Source organism: Bactrocera oleae, chromosome 2 (genome assembly GCF_042242935.1).
Source record: "Bactrocera oleae isolate idBacOlea1 chromosome 2, idBacOlea1, whole genome shotgun sequence".
NCBI lineage: Eukaryota > Metazoa > Arthropoda > Insecta > Diptera > Tephritidae > Bactrocera > Bactrocera oleae.
The window spans coordinates 90,062,883-90,087,206 of NC_091536.1; the positions used below are offsets into that span (position 1 = coordinate 90,062,883).

The following is a 24,324-nucleotide window of genomic DNA, read 5'->3' on the forward strand; positions in this document are numbered from 1 at the left end:
AATATAGACAAAATAAAGTCACACACATACTGCAGAAAAACAACTAAGATTAATCTCAGGGCATACAGTGAAAGCAGTAAAAAGTGCGCCAAATCGTAGAAATTAAAAAAAAAAACACATCTTTCTGTATAGCCCAAGTTAGCAGAAGGTGAGCTTTCTAAAGCGCAACGTACCACCAAACGGTCTCAGCCACAATCTAGAGTTTGGACAGTTATAAATAGTATTAGCTAAAATCGTCAAAAGGGATCTCACTTGGACAGCTTAGACACTCATAAATCGGCAAAACGCTTTACGAATATTACAAGTTTGTTGAAGCGGCTAATATCGAGTTTCTCTATCGCATGGGTTTCAGGTAAGAACTTCACCAACTGCGGCAAGATAAACCTTGCTAAGAGCAAGTAGATTATTTTATCTTCTTCGTTTTATTCTAATGATTGTATTCTTATGATAATGAAGTAGCTTCTCTTAGTCATACAGTGACTTTCGCATAAATGCACTTATTTATTACTTACTATACTAATAAGTATTCCAAAGAATATGACAAATGACTTGATATACGATCGTTTATACATAATATATTAGGGTGGAGCGAAACAATCTTTTTTTGCTTAGCATGAGATTTGTAGATTATAAACAAAAAAAGTGGTTGGAAAAAAAATTTTTTTAAACATCTTTTCTTTTTGGAAAAAAAATTTTTTTTTGGTTTAAACCTTTTACATTTATAAAAAAATTAAAGAATTTGACAAGATTTATTTTAACGATTAAGGAAAGCATGTTGTCGTTTAAGACTTATTTTTAACTCGAAATTTTTATTGGGCCGCCTTAGATGTTAAAAAGTTTTTTTTTCCAAAAATTTTCTTTTTTTATAATCTACAAATTTGGCACTCAGGCTAAGCACAAAAAAAAATTTTTTTTTCGCTCCACCCTAATATATTATATGTATATATATCGATCGATTTAGATATATTGAAATGGACGCGGAAAACAACGTTCAAGATTTTTTCAACTATTTTTACATGTGGCGATAGTGGTACCCTTAGAGGAATATCTTAAAAATCATAGTTAAAATCCCCAAGCTAAATACATAATCAATATATTTATGAATCAAAACAAAACTCATTTATTTTATTATTAAGTAAAACTTTTATTGAAAGCAAAACTATCGTATTAAAATGACTTATTCAATTCTAAAATACAAATGTGAGTAATAAAACCAAATCAAATTACTCATTTCGACCTTTACAAAGGTTCAAATGCATGTGGCGTGGGTATAACCCAACCACCAAAGGCGGCTTCTAATTCACGTGCGATTTGAAAGCACAGCTTATCTCGATAGGGAGCGGCCACCACCTGAAATCCAACTGGCAAATCATCGCCATCACGCCCCATTGGTATGTGCGTCGCTGGAAAGCCAATTATATTAAAGATCATAGCATAATCCACATTCCAAAGAGCCAAGAGCGAGGAATTATTATGCAAAGCGGGTACCGGAAAGGTGGGGAATAATAAAACGCCATTGTCACCGAGCATTCGCTAAAGAAACATAAAATGTTTAGATTTATTAGTTCTAGCAAGTAATATTTGAAAAGAAGAATTTTAAAAGACTTACGGCAAACGTCGATTTGAGCACTTCAACTTCAGCTTTGTATTTCATCATAGCTTCCGTTCGCATACAGCCATTGAGCCGTCGTAACGCATCGAAGTATAAGGCCTCGTTTGAATATTCGGATTGGGTCATAACTGCCTTACTCATTTCGGCAAAATGTTCGCGTATTTTATGCGGGTTCGAAGAGTTGATTAAATAAGGAAAATCCTTCAGCAATACGAGACCACCGATTGACATTTCAAGTGAGTTTTTGAAAGCGCTCATTGACATTTGTTGAGTTTGTGCGACGCGGGTTTGTAAACATTTTACAGCTGACATAATCGAAGCATTTATATCTTTAACAGGTGATCTATGTAAAATACCGTTGAGACCACTAAATCCCAATGCATAGAAAACCTATAAGAGTATTAATGTAAAAATAAACACATCAATGATGATTCATGAAATGGGTTTCAAAAAATTATATGCTTTAGCCTTGTTCTCTTGTAAGCGAGTGGTAAAAGAAGGCTCGCTAAAAAAACGATATACTTTCAGGTAAATTGTATGCGAGTCGAGCGTTCGTTTACCACTCGTTGTATAAATATTTGAGAAGAATTTAACTGTACACTTAATGTGTAAATTTGTCTACCTTGCTTGGGCTATATACACATATATACTTGAAGGTATGTATTTGCCTTTATGTCCTTGGTTTCCACCGGCGTTAACAAATCCAATTTTGCAGCATTTTTGCCAGCCATGACCTCCATTAATAAACTCAAATCCCGACCAAATCGTGTGATTGGACCCAGCTGAAGATAATCAGGGCAATCTTTATCCTTGCAGCAAGGAAAATGTCCCTCAATTGAAGTGATTCCACCAGTTGGCTTATGGCCGAAGACACCACAAAATAAACTCGGATAGCGTATCGAACCACCAATATCAGAACCAATACCGAACAAGCTTGCGCCTGCACTATTCAAAGCTCCCTATATAAAGAAAACAAACTGTATAAATATTATACTATTTTTTTTTTCCAATTACATACTTCTCCACCGGAAGATCCACCTGGTGTCCGTCTACTGTCGTGTGGATTTAAGCAACGTTCTTGTGTTGCTGGATTTGTTTCCATACTGAAGCAATATTCTGGTGTTATGGAGACCAGTATTGGTATGCCACCAGCAGTCACCAAATTGTTCACCACTTCACCATTAGCATGACATATTATATTAGCGCGCTGACGACTACCAATGCGGAAAGGCATATCTGAAAAGTAGCACAATCATTTTCAAGTTGTCTATTATTAATTTTCAAGTACCTTTCAGTCCACATGATTCCTTAACGGTAAAAGGTACACCTAATAATTTTAGGCGATTAAAGAGTGCTGGTAATTCCGCATCTGGAGTTCTGGCAATTAATTCATCAGCTCGTACGGCCTCTTCTAGCGCTTTATGGAAACGATCTTGCACCACAGCATGGATATGAGGATTTACCTCTATGACACGATCAAAGTAAGCTTTTACCAGTTTTACAGATTTCAACTGAAAAATATATAATATTAGCAACGAAAAAAAAAACAATGTCTTACAGGTGGGAATTAAGATTTGAGAAGTGTACATTTTTTCATTATTCTATGCGTTTGACTTGGTCCTATTGATACTATTTCTCATTCCGCATATTTATTTAGGTATTCAAGCTTTAATTCTCATTGGATTCACAGATGGGTGATTAGAGTATATAAAAGTTAAGAGCTAGCATCCATTTGGCTTTATCGAGAAATTTGACGAATTGAAAAAAATATTTGTTAGAAATATATCTGTTTCAAAAAAGAGTAGTTGTAATATATAAACTATATGCTATATCTATTAGGGATTTCGAGATGAGATTATAAAATAGATGATAATTATAGCTCCAGAAGTTTTGCTCCAGAAATTTTACCTAAAATTCACAGAAATTGTTTCGAGAACTGTTGTTTACTCTGACTTGAATAATTATATTTAGATCTTTGAAACTCTCCTGATGATCATGCACTTAGGCGAAATTCATACTATTTTAATATACAGAGAGGTACGCTAATTGGTTTTCTAAACATGCGGCACCCTTGCAAAAAAATTAAACATAATTGTAAGAATTCTTTAACCTCTTCAAGTAGATATTTTTGTTGTGTTGCCTTTTTATTTTGCAAATTGTTTTTTTTTTTACATTTTTAAACAATCGGCCACTTTATATATACAAGTATGCTAAGTATATTTTCTATACATGCCAAGCAATTAATTTTAATCTTTTATAACTTATATTACGTAATTACACGTCAGTTTTTAATTATTTATACCAGTTAATCGAGTGTGTTAGTGATTTGTCATAGCCCATATTTTTTTAAACATTAAATTCCTAGAAGTTTACTCCAAGATCACAACGTTTTTGCTAATAGGTATATAATAGTACTTGCTCGATAATACTTTCTGCAGGTAAGAGTTCCCCATATATCCTCAATAACGCAGGAAATGTTGGGTTTCAATTCGTCAGTCGCAGCCGGTTTATTAGTATAGATCGCCAGAAAAAGTAGTATAAGAAAGTCAAATGACACAGCATATTGTTGTTGATACACAAAACAGTAAAATTATTGATTTTTCAAAGTATACTACTTTTCAGGGATGCCTATACCGCCTTTTCAAGAATGTTTGCATTCCAAATTCAACCAGAAATGTGCCTTATCGTTGAGGATGAATTGAGGATAACCTTGTATAGATAAATGAAACTTTGCCATATATAAATCATTTTGAAAATAAATATTTATGATTTTAAAATATTGTTAGACATAAGTCTCCATGGCTGTTTGCCAAAGTATACTGTATATAAATGTCAAACACAAGTGTTTGCTTTGATAGGACTCTAAGAAGTTCTACGATTATATCTCTAGAAACTACAATAATCCATGCCAAATTTCGGGAAATTATCCTGTTAAACACAAAAATTCCATATAATAACATGATTTTTCTGTCGTTCAGTTTGTCTGGCAGCTTTATGCTATAGTGGTCCAAGACAACGATGCAATCTCGGAAAAAATTGTTTCGATCGGCCCACTATAGCGTATAGCTGCCAAAGAAACTGACCAATAAAAATCAAGGTTTCGTATGGAATATTTTGTATGAATTTGTGAAGGGTATTATAGCTTCGGTGCAACCAAAGTTAACGCGTTTCTTGTTTTGCTTTAAAGTTATACCTAAAGCGCCTTCTTCGCAATTCGACTGAATGGAGTTTTGTTAATTTGCATGTAACCATAGATATGTAAATGATCACATCATTCTGGCAGCCTTGAAAAGAATAAAAATGTAAAACCAAAAAAACAACACTTTGAGATGGAGTGTAATGACGTGATAAAAGGTAATATCAGTAAAAGTATTGCAGCAAATGCAAAAGAGAATAAATGACCTTGTAAATAATAAGAAATAAAAACATAAAACGTTAACCTATGAGCAGAAGAGAGGAATCGAAAATGCAACTCCTAATTATCTTTCGATAATTTTTCCGATTTTTCGGTACACAATAAAAAAAATTATTAAAAAATAAAAATTTTCAATATTTTCTATACATTGTTGTTAATGGCGATCACATGAGATTTAAGGCATTTTTTAATTTTCATAACTTTTAAATTTTTTGAAGATATTTCTTCCTGAATACCTTGCGTTGTGTGTACAACTCCAACACTTCGCCCACTGAAAGCGTCAATAATCTGTCGCGAATCGGCGGAATCGTAGACGGACCTTTGCGCGGTAAAAAGAAGCACCATAGCGGATAAGCTATTATATAAAGAATCTTGAATATTAATTGCAAGAGACGTAGGAAAACCTCCATCTTTTCGGCACAATAAAATTCGTAAGCAAATAATGAAATACCGAAAACTAAGTATCCAACGAAATTCTATGAAAATTAAGAATTTGTTGTCGTAACTATACCCGTGAATGTTACTGGTGCGCTGGAGTGAGCGAATCCTACTGATTGAAAATCTCGCGCTCATATTTCTTTAACCGATACACGCTACAATAGTATCGTCATTAAGTTCAGCTTCTCAACAAGCCGGTCTTATTAGCATATTTACTAATGCGCATATTTGCAAGTGATCTCTTTCTTTATAGGCATTGCGCTGCTGTTGAGAGTACTATGTTTTTAAACAGTTTAATATATGTTTGTAAGTGTACCTATATAAAAATATTTATGTGCAAGGGAAATAGGTACATATATATATTGAGAAAATGCTCGGCTACGGTTAATAATAAAAGGCTAATTAATAGAAGTACGCATACATGTATGTCTTAACTTTAATTTCTCCTTGGTTTCACTTATCGTACATTCATTGGTGTCCAGATAATTAGAAGCGATTTTGTTTTGCAAGTTTCGACTATACTTTATTTATGCTTATTCTTTGAACAGGGTATATTAAGTTTGCCACGATATTTGTAAATCTCAGAATGAAACGTTGGAGACCCTATAAAATAATATACATAAATGATCCGCATGAAGAGCTGAGTGGATTTAGCCATGCTCGTTTGTGTGTATATACGCGAACTAGTCCCTCAGTTTTTGAGATATCGATTGAAATTTTGAGCATGTCCTTTTCTGCCACGAATTACTATCCAAGGGAATGGTTAAATACCTTTTTTACATCGGGGTTGGTTAAGCCCTGTAATATTTTTCATAACCTACTCAGAGTGTTGAAGTATAAGTTATATTTAAGCTAGACTAAATTGAGACTTTGTACGCACCCCAAGAACTAGTTCTATTATTGCGTCGTTCACAAAATTTTTCAAACCAATTTTAATTGGCGTTCGGTCAACACATCTTCTCCGTACACATCATTGCATTCTTACCCTTTTGATAGTAAAACCGTAAAATATGGCGAAAATACTGTTTTCCGATCTTTCATTTTTGATAGGGCACCAAACAAAAACTATTCCATATATTTTAAAAAATTTTCTCACACATGCCTTACTATATCGGAAAGTGTGAAGTTGACTGCGAAAACAGTCAATGAGATCAGTTGTTGTCATCAAACGCAATTACTTAGTGAACAACCCAATATATTGTTGTCGTAAGATATTTGCTGGACTTCTTTATTAAACACCATATCACCATTTATTAATCATTAAAATTAATTTTTACTTTTAAATTAATATAAAAAACTATCATTATATAATCATTAACATATATCAACAATTTATTTATTCTATTTCAACTGTTCGAGTTCGTGTGCTGTTGGTATAACCCAACCACCGAACGCCGCTTCTAATTCACCCGCAATTCGAAAGCATAGCTTATCCATGTATGGCGCTGCGACCACTTGAAAACCGACCGGTAAGCCGTTATCATCATGTCCCATAGGTACATGGGTAGTTGGAAAGCCAAGTATATTGAAAATCATACAATAATCTACATTACTAAGAAACAATATCGAAGAATTATGATGAATTGCAGGTACAGGAAATGTAGGAAAAAAGAAAACGCCATTTTTGCCGAGCATTTTCTAAAAAAAAAGAAAGGGATTAGTAATTTGAAATGGACAATATTTGGAAATATGAATGACTTACAGCAAACTTAGTTTTCAGCACCTCAGCTTCAGCTTTGTATTTTAATATATTTTTCGTGCGCATTGCGGCATTGAAACGTCGTAATGCATCGAAGTATAAAGCATCTCTGGTGTATTCGGATTTTCCTAATATTGCTTTACCCATTTCTGTTAAATATTCATATAATTTATTCCGGTTTGTAGTGTTGATTAGATAAGGAAAGTCCTCTGACAATACCATGCTGCCGAGGGATATTTCGAGTGAGTTTTTGAAATCTCTCATAGATGTCCGCTCAACTTCGCAACCGCGACTCTTTAAGTACTTTAAAGCAGTCAAAATGGAAAGTTTCATTTCTGCTTCGGGGGAAGTATGTAAAACACCATTAAGTCCATCAAATCCAAGCGCGTAGAAAATCTGTGGGAAAAATTAATATTAAACGACTTTTGTTATTTCGAAGTAATACTTATCATATATTGTACAAGAATCTACCTTAATATCCTTTGTTTCCACCGGTGTTAGTAGATCCAATTTTTCAGCATATTCACCGGCCATAATTTGCATGAGTACGCCCAAATCACGACCAAACCGTGTAATTGGACCCAACGAAAGGCTATTCTTATTTTTGGAGGCTGGGAAATGTCCTTCAATTGAGACAATACCACCTGTGGGTTTGTGACCGAAGACACCACTGAATAAACTCGGATACCGTATCGAACCACCAATATCAGAACCAATACCGAACAAGCTTGCGCCTGCACCATTCAAAGCGCCCTATATAAAGAAAACAAAGTGTATAAATATTATACTATTTATTTTTCCAATTACATACTTCTCCACCGGAAGATCCACCCGGTGTCCGTCTACTGTCGTGTGGATTTAAGCAACGCTTTTGTGTTGCCGGATTTGTTTCAATGCTCAAGCAGTATTCCGGTGTTAGGGAAACAAGTAATGGTATGCCACCAGCAGCAATCACATTGTTCACCACTTCACCATTCGCGGAACTTATCAGATGGGCGCGTTGACGGCTACCAACACAGATTGACATGCCTAAAAAAATGTATTTTGGTTAAAAGCACGGGGTGTATATCTATACTAATATTATAAATGCGAAAGTCCGTTTGTTTGTTACGCTTTCACGCAAAAACTACTTAACCGATCATCATGAAACTTTGTACACATACTCTTGGAGGTGTCAGATTGAACATAGGATACTTTTTATTAAAAAATCTGTAAATTTTTTACGGATTATTAAAAAAATAATTTTGGAGGATTATATATGTTTGTAAAATAAATTTGAAAATTTTGAATTTTGAAAAAAAAAAGTATGGCAGATATGAAGTTATTGGATCAATGCATAAAAAATGTCAGCATTGTGATGCTTTTAAATGGAAAGATGAAACTGCTGGAATGTGCTGCAGCACTGGTAAAGTGTCACTTCCATTACTTGGTGAATCAGAAGAACCTTTAAAAACCTTATTATTTAGTGTCACAGATGAGTCAAAACGATTTCTAAGGACAATTTCCCGGATTTTCACGAACCTTTACTGTATAAGGACAAATATATCATCAAATTGAGACATAGTATTACGAGCACGTAATAATGTGTTAAAGCGCGTAGCTGATACTGATAAATTTGATGGCGCTTCGCAGTATCCATTAATTTTCAGTAAAGGTGAAACAGGATATCATTTCAATATTTCAGTCATCAATCCGACAACGAACGAGCCAATTCCAAATAAAAAAAGTTTCCTGTATGGACTTTTATGCGTATTATATGATGCTTCGAGAACATGACTTCAATCTTCTTCTGCGTACAAGGCATCTCTTCACTCAATTTTTAGTAGATATGTATATTAAAGTAGAGAGTGAACGTCTTCGTTACACATCTCTAAATCAGAAAAAATTACGAGCTGAAAATTACATACATCTACACGATGCGATTAACGCAAATGACAATATTAGACCTAATGACATTGGCAAAATAGTTATTCTGCCGTCCACTTTTATGAACAGTCCCCGTTATCTGCATGGGTACACTCAAGACGCATTTACTTATGTACGAACTTAAGGAAGGCCTGACCTCTTCGTAACTTTTACCTGTAATCCTTCGTGGCAGAATGTAACTCAAGAACTTATGGCTGGTTAAAAAGCAACTGATCGTCACGATATAGTTGCTCGCGTATTTCGTTTAAAGGTTCAGAAGTTAATGAGCGTTGTGACTAAAGGAAAAATATTTGGAGACGTCGAGTGCCATATGTACTCACTCCATTGGATGGCATAAACGAGGTCTACCACATGTGCACATATTGATTTGGTTAAAACAGAAACTACTTCCTAATCAAATAGACAAAATAATAAGCGCTGAAATTCCAGATACAGAAGAAGATAAAAATCTGTACGACACGGTTATTAAAAACATGTTTCCCGTCAAGCTTAGCTGTGCCGTAACTATAAACAAAGCACAAGGACAAACATTACAGGTGGCAGGAGTGCATTTAGAAAAGTCAAGCTTTTCACATGGTCAACTATATGTAGTCTGTTCGCGTGTATCTAATGCCCGGAATTTACACATATTTGCACCCAACGGAAAAACGTATAATGTAGTTAATAAAAATATCCTTGAATAATCATCTATATTGCTTATTTTTAATTTTTAAATTTTAAAATTATTTATTTTCGTTATAGTGAAATATATTTTAATCTTTCTTGTATTGCTTCAATAAAGTATATTTTAAAATTTTAAAATTCATTGTATTTAGTAAGTTTTGCAAGTAATCCAAGCCAAGCAATAAAATATATTATTTCTATTGATCCGTTTCTACTATAATGATATCTGATACTTATTTGATGGATTCGATGCGAGCGAAGCCGCGGGTAAAAGCTAGTTTTTTAATAACATTTTTTTACCTTTCAATCCGCACGATTCTTTTACCGTAAAAGGTATACCCAATAAGGTATAGCGACTAAAAAGTGCTGGTAATTGTGCGTCTGTGGCTTTGGCGATTAGTTCATCAGCTCGCACAGCATCTTCCAGCGCGCCTTCAAAACGATCTTGCACTATTGCATTTAGGTGAGGATTCACCTCTTTGATACGTTCTATGTAAGCTTTTACGAGATCCACAGATTTTAGCTGAAACGTTGGAAAATCAGCTTAGTAAGAAATTCAGGTAATCCTAATAAATTGATATAATATTTTCGACCCAAATAAAATCATTTAAAACTGTCATTAAATGTTGAGACGTACACCAACTACTAATTACGAAAAAAATGTTCATAATCTAGGCTTGATAACTCCCTTCCATGTGGATGATGGATTCATATGGTTAATTTCAAAAATCATCTTTCAAACAAAGATGTAATATAGTAAATATGCGTTATGTTTTACCCAGATATTTTAACCAAAGGACTATAGGACCTAAAAATCGAAAATTTTTTTTTTTCATTACATTTTTAACTGAACTTCGTGTTGATAGCAGTATTAGATCACACTGTAAGTATGATATAGGTACACATATATATCTGTGACAATGCAGTTTTTACTGTCTTGCATGCTAAGTGTCCAATTAAACTATTAACGTCGCGTGCACTATTATAGGTATATTTAGTTTTTATTTTTGTATAAGTGTTGATGCTGTTATTACTCCTATCTCGCTACATATTTTCATATTTACAGTTAATGAAATACCCAACCTTATGAGTAATCTTTTATTATTTAATATTTATTAATTTAGTCTTATTATACCCTGGACAGGGTATATTAAGTTTGCCACGAAGTTTGTAACACTTATAAAAACATTATAATCAGTATAACTAGCTGAGTCGATTTAGTCATGTTCATCAGTCCGTGCGTCTGTTTATAGTGAACTAGTCCCTCAGTTATATTTGTCGGAACAGCCGTTATCGGACCACCATAGCATAAAGTTGTCATACAAACTGACGAGATATTTTCACGAAATTTACGTGGGTTATTGCCTAAGGCAATAATGCAGTCTCCGTGTATACGTAATTTCTTGACGAAAATTTTCACACAGATTTCATTGCAAATGGACGAAAAACAAGAAAAACTATAAATCAGTTATCAATTCAGCAATAAAATGTTATATCTGTTGGGGTACGTGTGTATTAAGAATTATTAATATATGGTCGAACTCATGTCTTTAGTATAAAACCTTCACAATATGAAAAGTAGTTAATCGATGGATCTGTTGTCTTAACCCCGGTAGATTATGAAGCAATGGGTCGCATAGGTGTAAATCTTTCGCTATCTTATACCCAAAACAGTGATTTCTGCTTTTCTGGTTGGCTTCATACGCTGTAGTGACGGAGGTATATCAGTAATACTTGTATACAAGTATTAAATATATTATATATATTTTGTTTGGAATAATGTGGTTCCGTACCAAAAATAAAAGATAAAGTTTTTTAGATCCCTGTAAGTACTTCAGGAATTGTTAATTTTTAAAAATTCCAAGACAATGCTGCACTCGAACTTAGCTCCACCTTACTTGTTTTATTATGTAATTATTGTAAATCAATTTGCAGGTAATGAAGCTCGGAGTAATTACAATTATTTACATAAACGCCATTACAGTGTGTTATTACATTAAAATTAAAATATTAACGATATTGCTGGTACGAATCGTTATTAATAGAGAATAACATTTATAAATAAGTTAAGGAGCTTTAGCGTAATTCACGTATACAGTCTCTCGAGTTCTCTAGCGCACCCTGGTTATTGTCCAAACTAGTATTTGTTTTGCAGGAGAAGAGAGCTTGTCTTGTTTTCGCTACTCGTTACGGGTTTAGGTCAATAATAATAAATATAATTCAAGAGATTCCTAAGTGATATTTTACATGACCGTATAGGTTTTATAAAGGTATTTTTACTTTATGTGCTCTCGATGAATTATTATTGAATATACAAATATTGGTTATATAGTGAATATTTGAAAAGAATATATATTCTTTTGTTAGAGGTTCAGTAAGTGAGTGTGAAGGGATTTTTAGGTTCACTCTTCTTGTGGCTGGGAATAAACACAATGATACTTTGAAGAAATCAAGAATTCATAACCAATTGAAAGTATGTACAATTGCCTATTCCTTTAAAATCGTGAAGTCTATATGCTACTTAACATATACTAAAAATACTTATTTAATTTCCGTTTAATCAACGTCTTGTTAATGTGCAGACAAGAGTAGATTTAATAAAGAAAAATATGTGAAATCAAACGTCAGTGTTATCCTCAAAAAACCTACTAAATTAATTGCCTTTGGACTAAGCTATGTTCTGACTTGAATAATGTAAATATCACTTATTCCTATTATCCGAACAGGTCCAGAAGTGCATATTACTCTTTGACAACTGTGCGTTCAAGGCTACTAAAGGAATGCCTAACCTCGTTATCAATGGTATCGAGTCACTTTGTGATAAAGCTAGTATGAGTCAGAGGTCACAGCGTTTTTGCAGGTAATTGCAAAGCTGACGAGCTGGCAAGGAAAGACACCCTAGTCCCGCTATAAGTAGAATGAGAACGATTCTCAAATACTTCCTTCTTGATTGACCCATGTTTGCGAAATCAAGACTTAAACATTAGGGAGCTCACACTTTCAGATATCCCACCAAGCTAGAAATCAAATGCCTAAGCAAATTTGCATTGGCTACAAGCCGCTTTGGCGATTAATAAGGTTAGCTAATATCGTACAGGAGTTCTACCATTATGAATCTACTCTAACCTACTATGATGATATAACGTAAATTGATCTCTCTATAACAGTAATTTTTTACTAACCGCACACCCTTATGTGACATTTACCGTAGATCATTAATTTTTCAAATTGCAGTCTTCTAAAAATCGATAAACCTATATCTCGAACAATTAGTGTAATCTTTTTACGAAGAAAATATATATATATATATTATAATTCTGACTTATTATTTTCTGACTTTTATAGGATATAAATGATGCCAAGTGGGCTTGCATCCTTGATAAAACAGAAATTTAATTTTTGTCTTTTCATTGTCATCGTGTTCCTCTTTTTTAGAGAAGTTTACCTCGTTTAAAATAAATATTTGTTCAGTCTGTTCGAAAAAGTTTTTGTTTACCTTTCGCTGTCGCATCAATTTTATGACTTCAACTACTGGAAGTGTTAGCAACTGGTTGCGAATTGGCGGTATGGTGGATGGACCTTTGCACGGCAATACAATGTTCAAGAGCGGATAAATCACCATAGAGATCAGTTTTAATATGCATTGTATCAATCGTAGTAAAAACTCCATTATTAATGAATTTATTTTAATTTTATTTTTTGTTGCTGTACACTCAGCAACTCCTGCCAAGTTCAGCGAACATAAAATATAAAACAACAGAAATATGCTAATGAAGGAAAAAAAAAGGAAAAAGAACTCAACACCGAAATTATGAAGGATTTTTAGTTGCGTGCGTTAACTACTACTACGAATGAATGAGCGAAGCCTACTGATAATAAGATGCCAATTAGAATTCACTTGAGGCATAACGCTACAATAATGTCATCGTGTGAGATACTCAACAAGCGAGTAATTGAATTGAATAATTGCTCGCTTTAGGCTTGTACATTTGACATTGGAAAATAATTTTAAAGAAACATTCTGTAATATGTTGAGGTTTACTCTTTGCGATAAGAACTTTTTATGTATTTATATTAAAAATAAAAACGATTTTTATTTAAAAATTGCCTATAAAAATTACTAAAAATATCAGAATTATGTTTTTCGCAATTTTTGTTCCAGACAAAATATGAAAACAAAAATTTTTCCAAAATATTTTCGCTTACAATGACAATTTTTTATACTAGTCAAAGGATGATATAACAAATTTTTGTAAACAATTTTTATTAAATCCACAATTTCAGCATTTTTCACAAATAAGTTGCTATGCCTGTATTACCTACCACCTAGAAACTTATATTAATTACTCAGTCATATATGATGACTCCAACTTTCCTTGAAGTTTTGCCGATTTTAAAGTTAAAGAATTCTGCATTTGCTCAGCCTCTACAGCAAATAGTTTTCTTCTTATGGTACTTCTTTAAAGCTAGAACTAATAATACATACATCTAAATTTATAAACCCGCGTTGTTTAATATTTTGGAAACATTTAAAAAAATGGATATCCCTAATACACACACACAATCCCAATCTAAACATAAGATTGTAATATAGTAAAGCGAAGCTTTTCCAAAAATATGTAGTGCAACAAAATAAAACAAATCTTAACGAACATAAAAGTTTAAATAAAATATCTTTGCGACGAACTTGAAATGAGTGAGAGTAGCGCCGGCATTAGCTTTAGCAATCAAATACGTAATTTTAAACTGTGTACTAAATTAATATATATGGCATCTAAAAAAAACAACTTATCTATAAAAAATTACTCAGACACATATGAATCTATGGAAAAATTTCAGATCGGTCTCTCTCTCGTTCTCGTTGATCATTTATATCTACACTTTAGACGGACTGCGACTTTTTATTCTGGGTGTTACAAACTTCGTGGAAACTTTTTATACCCTGTTCGGGATATAAAAATGGTAGCCAAGATTTTAATAAAACACTATGTTTAAAATTCGCTTTATAATTATCAACTATGGAAAGCCTAGGAAGTTGAATATCGACATGTATTTCCACTACGGAAAATCTGGACTCACAACAGTCGGGTCTACGTAACCGGAAAGGATTGTTTCAGAGTGTATAGTAGTTTCATTTTCCTAAAGGTTGTTTATGATAACCCAATCTGAGTGAGATTGCTATGAAGTTATACGAGTATATATTAAAATAGTTACACTGGACAATTGTATGAGACAATTGACCACGACTACTCTCTGCAGAAAGTCAATTTGAATTCCATCAGACTTTGCTCAGCAAATCAGCTGCTCATTAGTCGGAACCGGCGATGTGGGATCACTATAGCATATAGCTGCCATACAGCCGAAAGATCAGAATACAGTGCTTGTATGGAAAACTTTTCCAGTTGACGACGTATCTTCACGAAATTTCGCCTGTATCATTATCAAAGCAATATAAATTTAAATAGTAAATAATAATATAATGAATATATTTTCCAGATCAGACGACTGTAACTGAACGATCAGAATCAAGTTCTGGTAATGAAAATTTTTTTATTTGATAAGAAGAACACAAACCATATAAACATTTATTAAGTATTACAATTATTTAACTTTTAAATTCGCATAAAAAACTATCAATATTAAGATCAAAACAACAACAATTTAATTCGTTTATTTAAACGGTTCAAGCTCGTGTGGTGTTGGTATAACCCAACCACCGAACGCGGCTTCTAATTCACCAGCAATTTGAAAGCATAGCTTATCCATGTATGGCGCTGCGACCACTTGAAAACCGACCGGTAAGCCGTTATCATCATGTCCCATAGGTATATGGGTAGTTGGAAAGCCAAGTATATTGAAAATCATACAATAATCTACATTACTAAGAAATAATATCGAAGAATTATGATGAATTGCAGGTACAGGAAATGTAGGAAAAAAGAAAACGCCATTTTTGCCGAGCATTTTCTAAAAAAAAGAAAGGGATTAGTAATTTGAAATGGACAATATTTGGAAATATGAATGACTTACAGCAAATTTAGTTTTCAGCACCTCAGCTTCAGCTTTGTATTTCAATATATTTTCCGTGCGCATTGCGGCATTGAAACGTCTTATGGATTCAAAGTATAAAGCATCTCTGGTGTATTCCGATTTGCCTAATATTGCTTTACCCATTTCGGTTAAACACTCAATTAAGTTTCTTGGTTTTGAAGTGTTGATTAAATAAGGAAAGTGCTCTAGTAATATCCAGCTGCCGAGCGATATTTCGAGTGAGTTTTTGAAATCTCTCATAGATGTCCGCTCAACTTCGCAACCGCGACTCTTTAAGTACTTTAAAGCAGTCAAAATGGAAAGTTTCATTTCTGCTTCGGGGGAAGTATGTAAAACACCATTAAGTCCATCAAATCCAAGCGCGTAGAAAATCTGTGGGAAAAATTAATATTAAACGACTTTTGTTATTTCGAAGTAATACTTATCATATATTGTACAAGAATCTACCTTAATATCTTTTGTTTCCACCGGTGTTAGTAGATCCAATTTTTCAGCATTTTCACCGGCCATAATTTGCATTAGTACGCCCAAATCACGACCAAAACGTGTGATTGGACCTAATTGAAGATACTCAAGGTAATCTTTATCCTTGGAGTCTGGGAAATACCCTCCAAGCGAGACAATACCACCTGTGGGTTTGTGACCGAAGACACCATTAAATAAACTCGGATACCGTATCGAACCACCAACATCAGAACCAACACCGAACAAGCTTGCGCCTGCACCATTCAAAGCACCCTATATAAAGAAAATAAAATGCTTAAATACTATACTATTTTTGTTTTTAAATTACATACTTCTCCACCGGAAGATCCACCTGGTGTTCGTCTACTGTCGTGTGGATTTAAGCAACGCTTTTGTGTTGCCGGATTTGTTTCAATGCTCAAGCAGTATTCCGGTGTTAGGGAAACAAGTAATGGTATGCCACCAGCAGCAACCACATTGTTCACCACTTCACCATTAGCAGAGCTAATCAGATGGGCGCGTTGACGACTACCAACACGGATTGGCATGCCTAAGCAATTTTTAATATCGTTTAAATCGTAACATGTAATGTTCTTTACTAATATATTATTACCTTTCAATCCGCACGATTCTTTTACCGTAAATGGTATACCCAATAAGGTATAGCGACTAAAAAGTGCTGGTAATTGTTCGTCCGTGGCTTTGGCGATTAGTCCATCAGCTCGCACAGCATCTTCGAGCGCACCTTCAAAACGATCTTGCACTATTGCATTTAGATGAGGATTCACCTCTTTGATACGTTCTATGTAAGCTTTTACGAGATCCAAAGATTTTAGCTGAAAGTTGGTAAGTCAGATTATAAGTTAATCGTTTTATTAAAGTGGTTTGAATAGTATTTGCAACACTAAAAAGACTTCGTAATGGCATAACACGACGGCTAATATACTTGTATGATTGAACTGTTCTATGCATCAGAATAATGTGTTATTATTTAGATAAATGTCCGAGAGTTTTACTAACTGGTCCGGCAGGTATGATGGGTTGGTTTGGTTAAGCTGGTTGGCCATCTTAAGCATCTCTACACCAGGCGTTGAAGATAAAAGCAAGTAAAACAGTCCTTTCATATAGACCTTCTAGGGTCAAATCTTAAAGAAACTTATCATTAGTCTTATATATTTTTCTATAGTCCCGAATGTCCTATCGTTACACAAGATCGATTTTTGCTGCACCAATGATGACCGCTTGAGATTATTGCGCACATAATTAAACCTAGAAAATCCGTAGACAATCATTTCGAGGTTTGGTTTAAATCTCGGTGGAACTCGACATACAAAAAAAAGCAACCAGTTAACGTTTTCGTTATATTGTACATTTAATTTCGATATTGACAAATCGAAATTAAATAGCGGTACTTTTTGGATTGCACTTATAACATTTTATCATCTTATGCTACAATATGTAAAAGGAAAAATAGTGTACTAATCACGCTTACCTGCTATTTAACACCACATAACAAATTAGTGTGTGATAAGTTCTCTTACGTTAGAAGACTGTGCCGAAGATGAGCTATATCACGACCACATATAAATTGTTTCAAAAATTGCTTTAAGGGTTTTGAGTTTTATGCAAAAATTCATATCTCACTAACAACTCGACTGGTTTATGCCAAATTTGGTACATAACATTCTACTTACACCTTGTTTCAAAATGGTTAAAATTGAACTCAAAACACATCCATTTCCAGCAGAATGCTATTTTGAATTCTTAACTAAAGCATTAATAAAGGGTCAAACCGAAACTCATTATCGATTTTATATGGTAAAAATTGTTTAGTTTGTGAGATATCTTTATAGATATATCTTTATAGATATATCATGTTTGAATAATTCACTTAAGATTATGTGATTTGGTATTAAAAATGACCGTGAAGTGAAGGAGATATAACAAATAATTTTTAACGGTGGTAGTGACGAGGCAGCAACCAGTAATAAATACAGTTAAGTAGAAGTTCATGTATTTAAAATACTAATGGGAAATAGTCCCTCTAAGTTAGGATACCAAAGATTATATTGGTGTGATAAGTGTAGGGCCATCACAATCATTCCAAGTGCCCAAGGAAAAAATAATAATAAATAAATAAATAAAAGAATTTGTTTTTAAATAAAAAGAAAACTGGAAGAAGTAACAAAAAAGTTTTCCGTAATGGCCCTGGCAAATAACGGTAATAATTCGATGAATATGGATGTGGTGTCTAGGTTAATAGCAGCTAGTACTGCTTCATTGCGAACAGAATTGGAGCAAGTTAGGCTCCAGCTTAGGAATTTAAGCTCTAATAATAATGTAACTGAATATTCGGTTGAGAGTATCGACTCGACCATTCATTGTGATGAGAGTTTAGATGTCATAAAATCTCTTCCCGAATTTAAAAGAAAAATAAATAATGACGTTAGCTGGCGTGAAGCCGCCAATAACTCTATGTCGCTTTATACCAGGGGGAGTAAAAAATACTTCGCAGCTTTAACAATACTGCGTAATAAATTAACGCAGGATGCCAGTGACATCTTGACAAATCACGTCACTGTCCTTAACTTCGACGCTATTTTGAGTCAATTGGACTTCGCATATGCCGATAAGAGACCCTGTCATATAATAGAGCAGGAGATGAGTATACTAAGACAAGGTTCCAGGACCTTAATAGAATTTTATAACAAGATAAATAAAAAATTTACGTTATTAACTAACAAAACAATTATGACTCATGGCACGAATTCTGCCATAACAAAGGAATTAAATATTAAAAATAGGGATACAACCCTACGTACTTTTATAACGGGACTTAATCCCCCATTGGATCAAATTCTGTTTACGCTGGCACCAAAAGATTTGCCAAACGCTCTTGCTAAGGCGCAAGAATTATATTCAAATCAAATGCGAGCACAATTTGCTTTGCATTTTTCAAGAAATAGTCACATGATAAATTCAAGGGGTCCTTCACAGGGAAATCAGAGGGCTCACAATTTTCAAAATAATTAAAGGTATCCAATAAGGAAGCCACAGATAAAAGAAGAAATGAAAACAAAATCGTCCAGAACCGATGGACGTGGATCAGTCTTTACAAATATTAAATAGGCCTAGCCCAGGGCGAACAAACCAGTCGCAGATAAGAGTAAATAGGTGTAATTATCAGACAAATTACCAACCAAATAACGTACCAAAAAGGGGAAATGATAGTGCTCAAATCAGCTCTCAACCTCAGGAGAAGGTACAGAGGATTAATAATTTAAACGAAAATCATTTTTTAGAGTAAATCTCGATTTGCCCTATATCATTAAATTGGATAAAAAAACGGGGCAAATATTTAGAATATTAATAGATACGGGGGCAACCAGTTCATATATACAGGCGGGAAAATATACTAATAAAAATATTTTAGCAATTAAGAAGAGGGTAAGGACCATTAATGGTTCGACCATCATACAATATTACCACAACGTCGAACTGTTTGGGTTTCAGGAACGGTTTTATGAAATTGATAATTTAGAGAGTGATCTCTTAATTGGAATAAATTTCTTAAATAAAATCAGAGCCAAGATTGATATTCCAAATCGAGTATTGATATATGGTGATAGCCAAATAGAAAAAATACATTTTCTGGATGATTTAAACAATTTAAACCCCTTGGGATTTGAAAATCCTAAGGCGCCTGCCGATGATAATACCGGCTTGTCAAAACAAAAATTTAAAATAAAAAATATTAAAAACAATTTGAACCCCTTGGGATTTGAAAATCCGAAGGGGCCTGCCGATGTAAATACCGGCACCAAAAAAACAAAACGCTTACTAAAAGCTGATTTTGGGAATAAAATAAACCAAAAAGAAACTGAGCATGTTTCCGAAAGCGGACATGTGTTACATAATTTATTGATTAACAATCCCGATCAAGTTGCAAAGATCGAAGGACCATCAGCATTGAATGATGAAAGAAAAATGATAAAAACATTGCAAAATGAAGCAATTGAGGAAATTTTGGAAATACATAGGAATGTAAACTTAGATCTACCCTTTCGTACTGATGTAAAGGCGGAAATACGAATAACTGAGGATAGACCAATTTGGTAATCAGGAAAAGTAAAAGCCCATACAACTCTCCAGTATGGGTAGTTCCAAAGAAAGGTATGAATGACGCCGGAAGTCAATATCGGATAGGTACCCGATGCCAAACCCTGAAGTAAAACTGACAAATTTGGGAAAGTCAAAATACTTTTCCGCAATTGATTTGGAGTCTGGATTTTACCAGATATTAATGTAAGAAAACGATATAGAAAAAACGGCATTCTTGGTTAATAATGGAAAATACGAGTTTTTACGAATGCCGTTCGGATTGAAGAATGCGCCGAGCATTTTTCAACGAGCTATGGATATTGTGTTGAGAGAATATATAGGGAAGTTCTGTCATGCGTATATAGATGACGTTATAATTTTTTCAAAAAGTTTAAAAGAACACAAAAAACATTTGAATTTGATAATTGAAATGTTAAGGGGGGCAAACATGAAAATATCGTCTGAAAAATTAAAGTTTTATCAAGAGGAAGTTGAATTTTTGGGATATGTGCTATGGATATAGTAGCTAAGGATATTATTAAAACAGATCCAAAAAAAAGATGTATATTATGTATTAAAATTAAAAGATGGAGATCGTTTATTGAAGAATTTTCACCAAAAATTATTTCTAAGCCAGGCAAACAAATGTCGTTGATGATGCATTGTCAAGACAGATACTAAATAACATAACTAGCTCTGAGGAGTCAGATCGTTCAGGTGATTCAGTAACGAATACTCAGTATTCAGCACAAAGTAGTGATGAGTATCAGTAAACAGCAAATATTGATTAACGATGGAGCAAGAATAACAGTCTTGGAGACGATTTCTTATTTTAATAATAAGCGATTTTTAATCGAGTACGACATACCACAAAATATAATTGGTGTTTTCAAAGAATATATAAATCCAAAAATAGTTACGGGAATACACTGCACACCTCAAGTGCTTTATGAAATAAAAAATGTGTTAAGGGAAGCATTTCCAGCGATAAAATTTTTTTACACAAAGTTATTCGCTAATGATGTGACTAATAGAGAGGATCAGGGGGCAATTATTGAGCAAACGCATAATAGAGCACAAATTATAGAGAAAATTTGGCTCAAATTAGGCAAGAATATTATTGGCCGTTAATGGTAAAACAATTGAAGCAATATGTGACAAATTGTAATATATGTAATAGTAATAAGTATGAAAGGCATCCGAAATTGATTCCAATAGGTGAAGCACCAATACCAGAAAAAGCAGGAGAACAACTCCATATTGATATATTTTTTGCACAAAAATTAAAGTTTATTACGTGTTTGGATTCTTATTCCAAATATTTGGTTATCAAGGGTATTGAAGATAAACTAAATTTAGAAGATAAGGTTTTGGAACTTTTGCAGACATTTCCAGATGTTAAAAGTATAGTTATAGATAACGAACCGGGGTTTAGTACGATACAGTTCAAGACTTTAATGGAAAGATTTAATATACAAATTTATTATTGTGCACCACGTCACAGTACTAGCAATGGACAAGTAGAAAGGGTTCATTCGACATTGGTGGAGATTTCTCGATGTTTGAAGAAAGAACATAATTTGATAAGTGATTACGGATCAATTATGAGGGCAGTTCAGCAGAACAGTACACTCGGTAACAGATAAAAAACCTTATAGTGTTTTATTTAACAAAGAAGCACATGGAAATATGAGAGAAATATTAAAAAATGCTCAGGAAAAAATGTTGAAGTACCATAACAAAAAACGGATTCAAAAAAGTTATCATAGAGGGGAAGTTATATATGAAAAGATATATGGGGAAAGAAATAAATTAAAGCCCAAATATAAAAAACAAATAGTAATAGAGGATTTAGGAAATAGGGTTAAAATGCAAAGCAGAAACAGAATTATTCATAAGGATAATATTAAAGTGTAATTTTATAATTTTATAGAATCAATGGGGACACATAAACAAATTTTATTGTTGATGTTGTATGCTACAATTATCACATCGGATATAATTGATTATACAAGGGAACACTATATACTAATAGAGGAGGAAAATGCAGCAATTTTTGAAAATTATGGATCACTGTATCATTTGACTAATATATCGCTATTTGAGAACATTATAAAAAAACTCTAGAATCGATGAGAAAATAGTATTATTTGAAGATTTGAATATGGATTTTGAAATACAAATGATAGAAACGTTATTAAAAAAATTATGTAATCCACAACAGCAGTACATACAAGTATGCACTTCAATCATTCACATTTATAATGGATATTTTGTTTGACACTACGGATATAGACTATTCTCAAGCCATATTTAAATTTAAACTTAAACTGTTTGTTTACCTTTCGCTGTCGCATCAATTTTATCACTTCCACTAACGGAAGTGTTACCAGCTGGTTGCGAATTGGCGGTATGGTGGATGGACCTTTGCGCGGCAATACAATGTTCAAGAGCGGATGAATCACCATAGATATTAATTTTAATATGCATTGTATCAATCGTAGTAAAAACTCCATTATTAATGAATTTTATGAAATTTTTTTTTTTCAAATATGCGTTGCTGTACTTTCAGTAACTCATGCTAAGTCCAGCACACACAAAAAAAAACAACAAAAGTATGCTAATGAAGGAAACAATAAAGACAAAAAAAACTCAACACCAAAATTATTGTGTATTTTTAAGCGCGCGCGTTTACTACTTCTACGAATGAATGAGCGAAGCCTACTGATCGCAATACTCCAATTGGAATTCACTTGAGGCGCGACGCTACAATAATGTCATCGTGTGAGATACTCAACAAGTGAGTAATTGAATTGAATAACTGCTCGCATTAGGCTTGTACATTTGACATTGGAAAATAATTTTAAAGAAACATTCTGTAATATGTTGAGGTTTACTCTTTGCGATAAGAACTTTTTATGTATTTTTAGTAAAAAAAAACCTCTTTTTATCAAAATATTATTAAAAGTAATAAGAAATTCTTAAAATTTTGCAGTTATAAAATATAAACGTACGTAATATTGATCACTATATAACTCCTGAGCGTCACACATAGATGGCGCTAGTTCTATTGAATTGCCTCATTTTCAGTTAGTACTAATTTTTAAAAGTCAGCTGTTAAAATTTCGCTAAGAGTGTCACTACTTTTGTTATTTTAAAAACAATGGATGATAAACAATTTCGTGTTTTAATTCTACACCGCTTCTTGAAGGGAAAAAATACTGTTCAAGCGATGCAATGGCTTGAAAAGTGTTATGGAGATTCCGCACCATCAGAAACGTGGTCGCAGATACACCAATGATTCAAAACACAGTGGACGTCCAAATGAGGCTGTAACACCAGAAAACATAAAAAAATCCACAAAATCGTTCTGAATGATCAAAAAGCGAAATTGCGTGACATAACATGACCAAATATAACATGACCAGCAACGTGTTGATGGTTTTGAGCAGTGTTTGGTCATGTTTAAACGTAACAAACCAGAATTTTTGCGTCGATATATAACAACGGATGTAATCTGAATCCACCAGTTCACTCCGGAATCAAAACGATCGTCATTTGAGTGGGCATCAGCTGATCAACCTTGCTAAAGCGCTCGAAAGGGCAGCAATCGGCTAGAAAGTTTATGGCCTTGGCATTTTGGGATATGAAATGTGTAATACTCATCGACTATCTTGAAAAGAAAAAGTAAAACCATCAATAGTGACTATTATATAGCGTTATAGGGACGTTTGAAGTCCGAAATTGTAAAAAAGCAACCGCATATGACAATGAAAAAAATGTTGTTTCACCAATACAACGCACGGTGGCACAAATCAATCAAAACAATGACAAAATGCACGAATTACACTTTTAATTACTGCCGCATCCACTTTCTTCTCTAGATTTGGCTCCCAGCGTCTATTGTTGCTCGCAAACCTCAAAAAAATGCTCACCGGTAAGAAATTTCGCTCG

The 24,324-nt window shown here is 33.6% G+C and overlaps 1 protein-coding gene across 1 annotated transcript; it reads right to left on the reverse strand.

The window, feature by feature from the left end:
• Positions 1–1,119: 1,119 nt before the first annotated feature.
• LOC106624527 (uncharacterized) lies at positions 1,120–23,105 on the reverse strand. Its single transcript, XM_070109524.1, has 13 exons — positions 22,713–23,105; positions 10,054–10,276; positions 7,976–8,193; positions 7,636–7,917; positions 7,168–7,560; positions 6,817–7,103; positions 6,451–6,487; positions 5,264–5,503; positions 2,901–3,123; positions 2,631–2,848; positions 2,281–2,571; positions 1,610–2,002; positions 1,120–1,533 (listed from the first exon to the last, which is right to left on the reverse strand). The coding sequence occupies exons 1-13, from the start codon at positions 22,884–22,886 to the stop codon at positions 1,240–1,242; spliced, it is 3,273 nt and encodes a 1,090-aa protein (XP_069965625.1). The 5' UTR covers positions 22,887–23,105; the 3' UTR covers positions 1,120–1,239.
• Between the last annotated feature and the right edge of the window lie 1,219 nt (positions 23,106–24,324).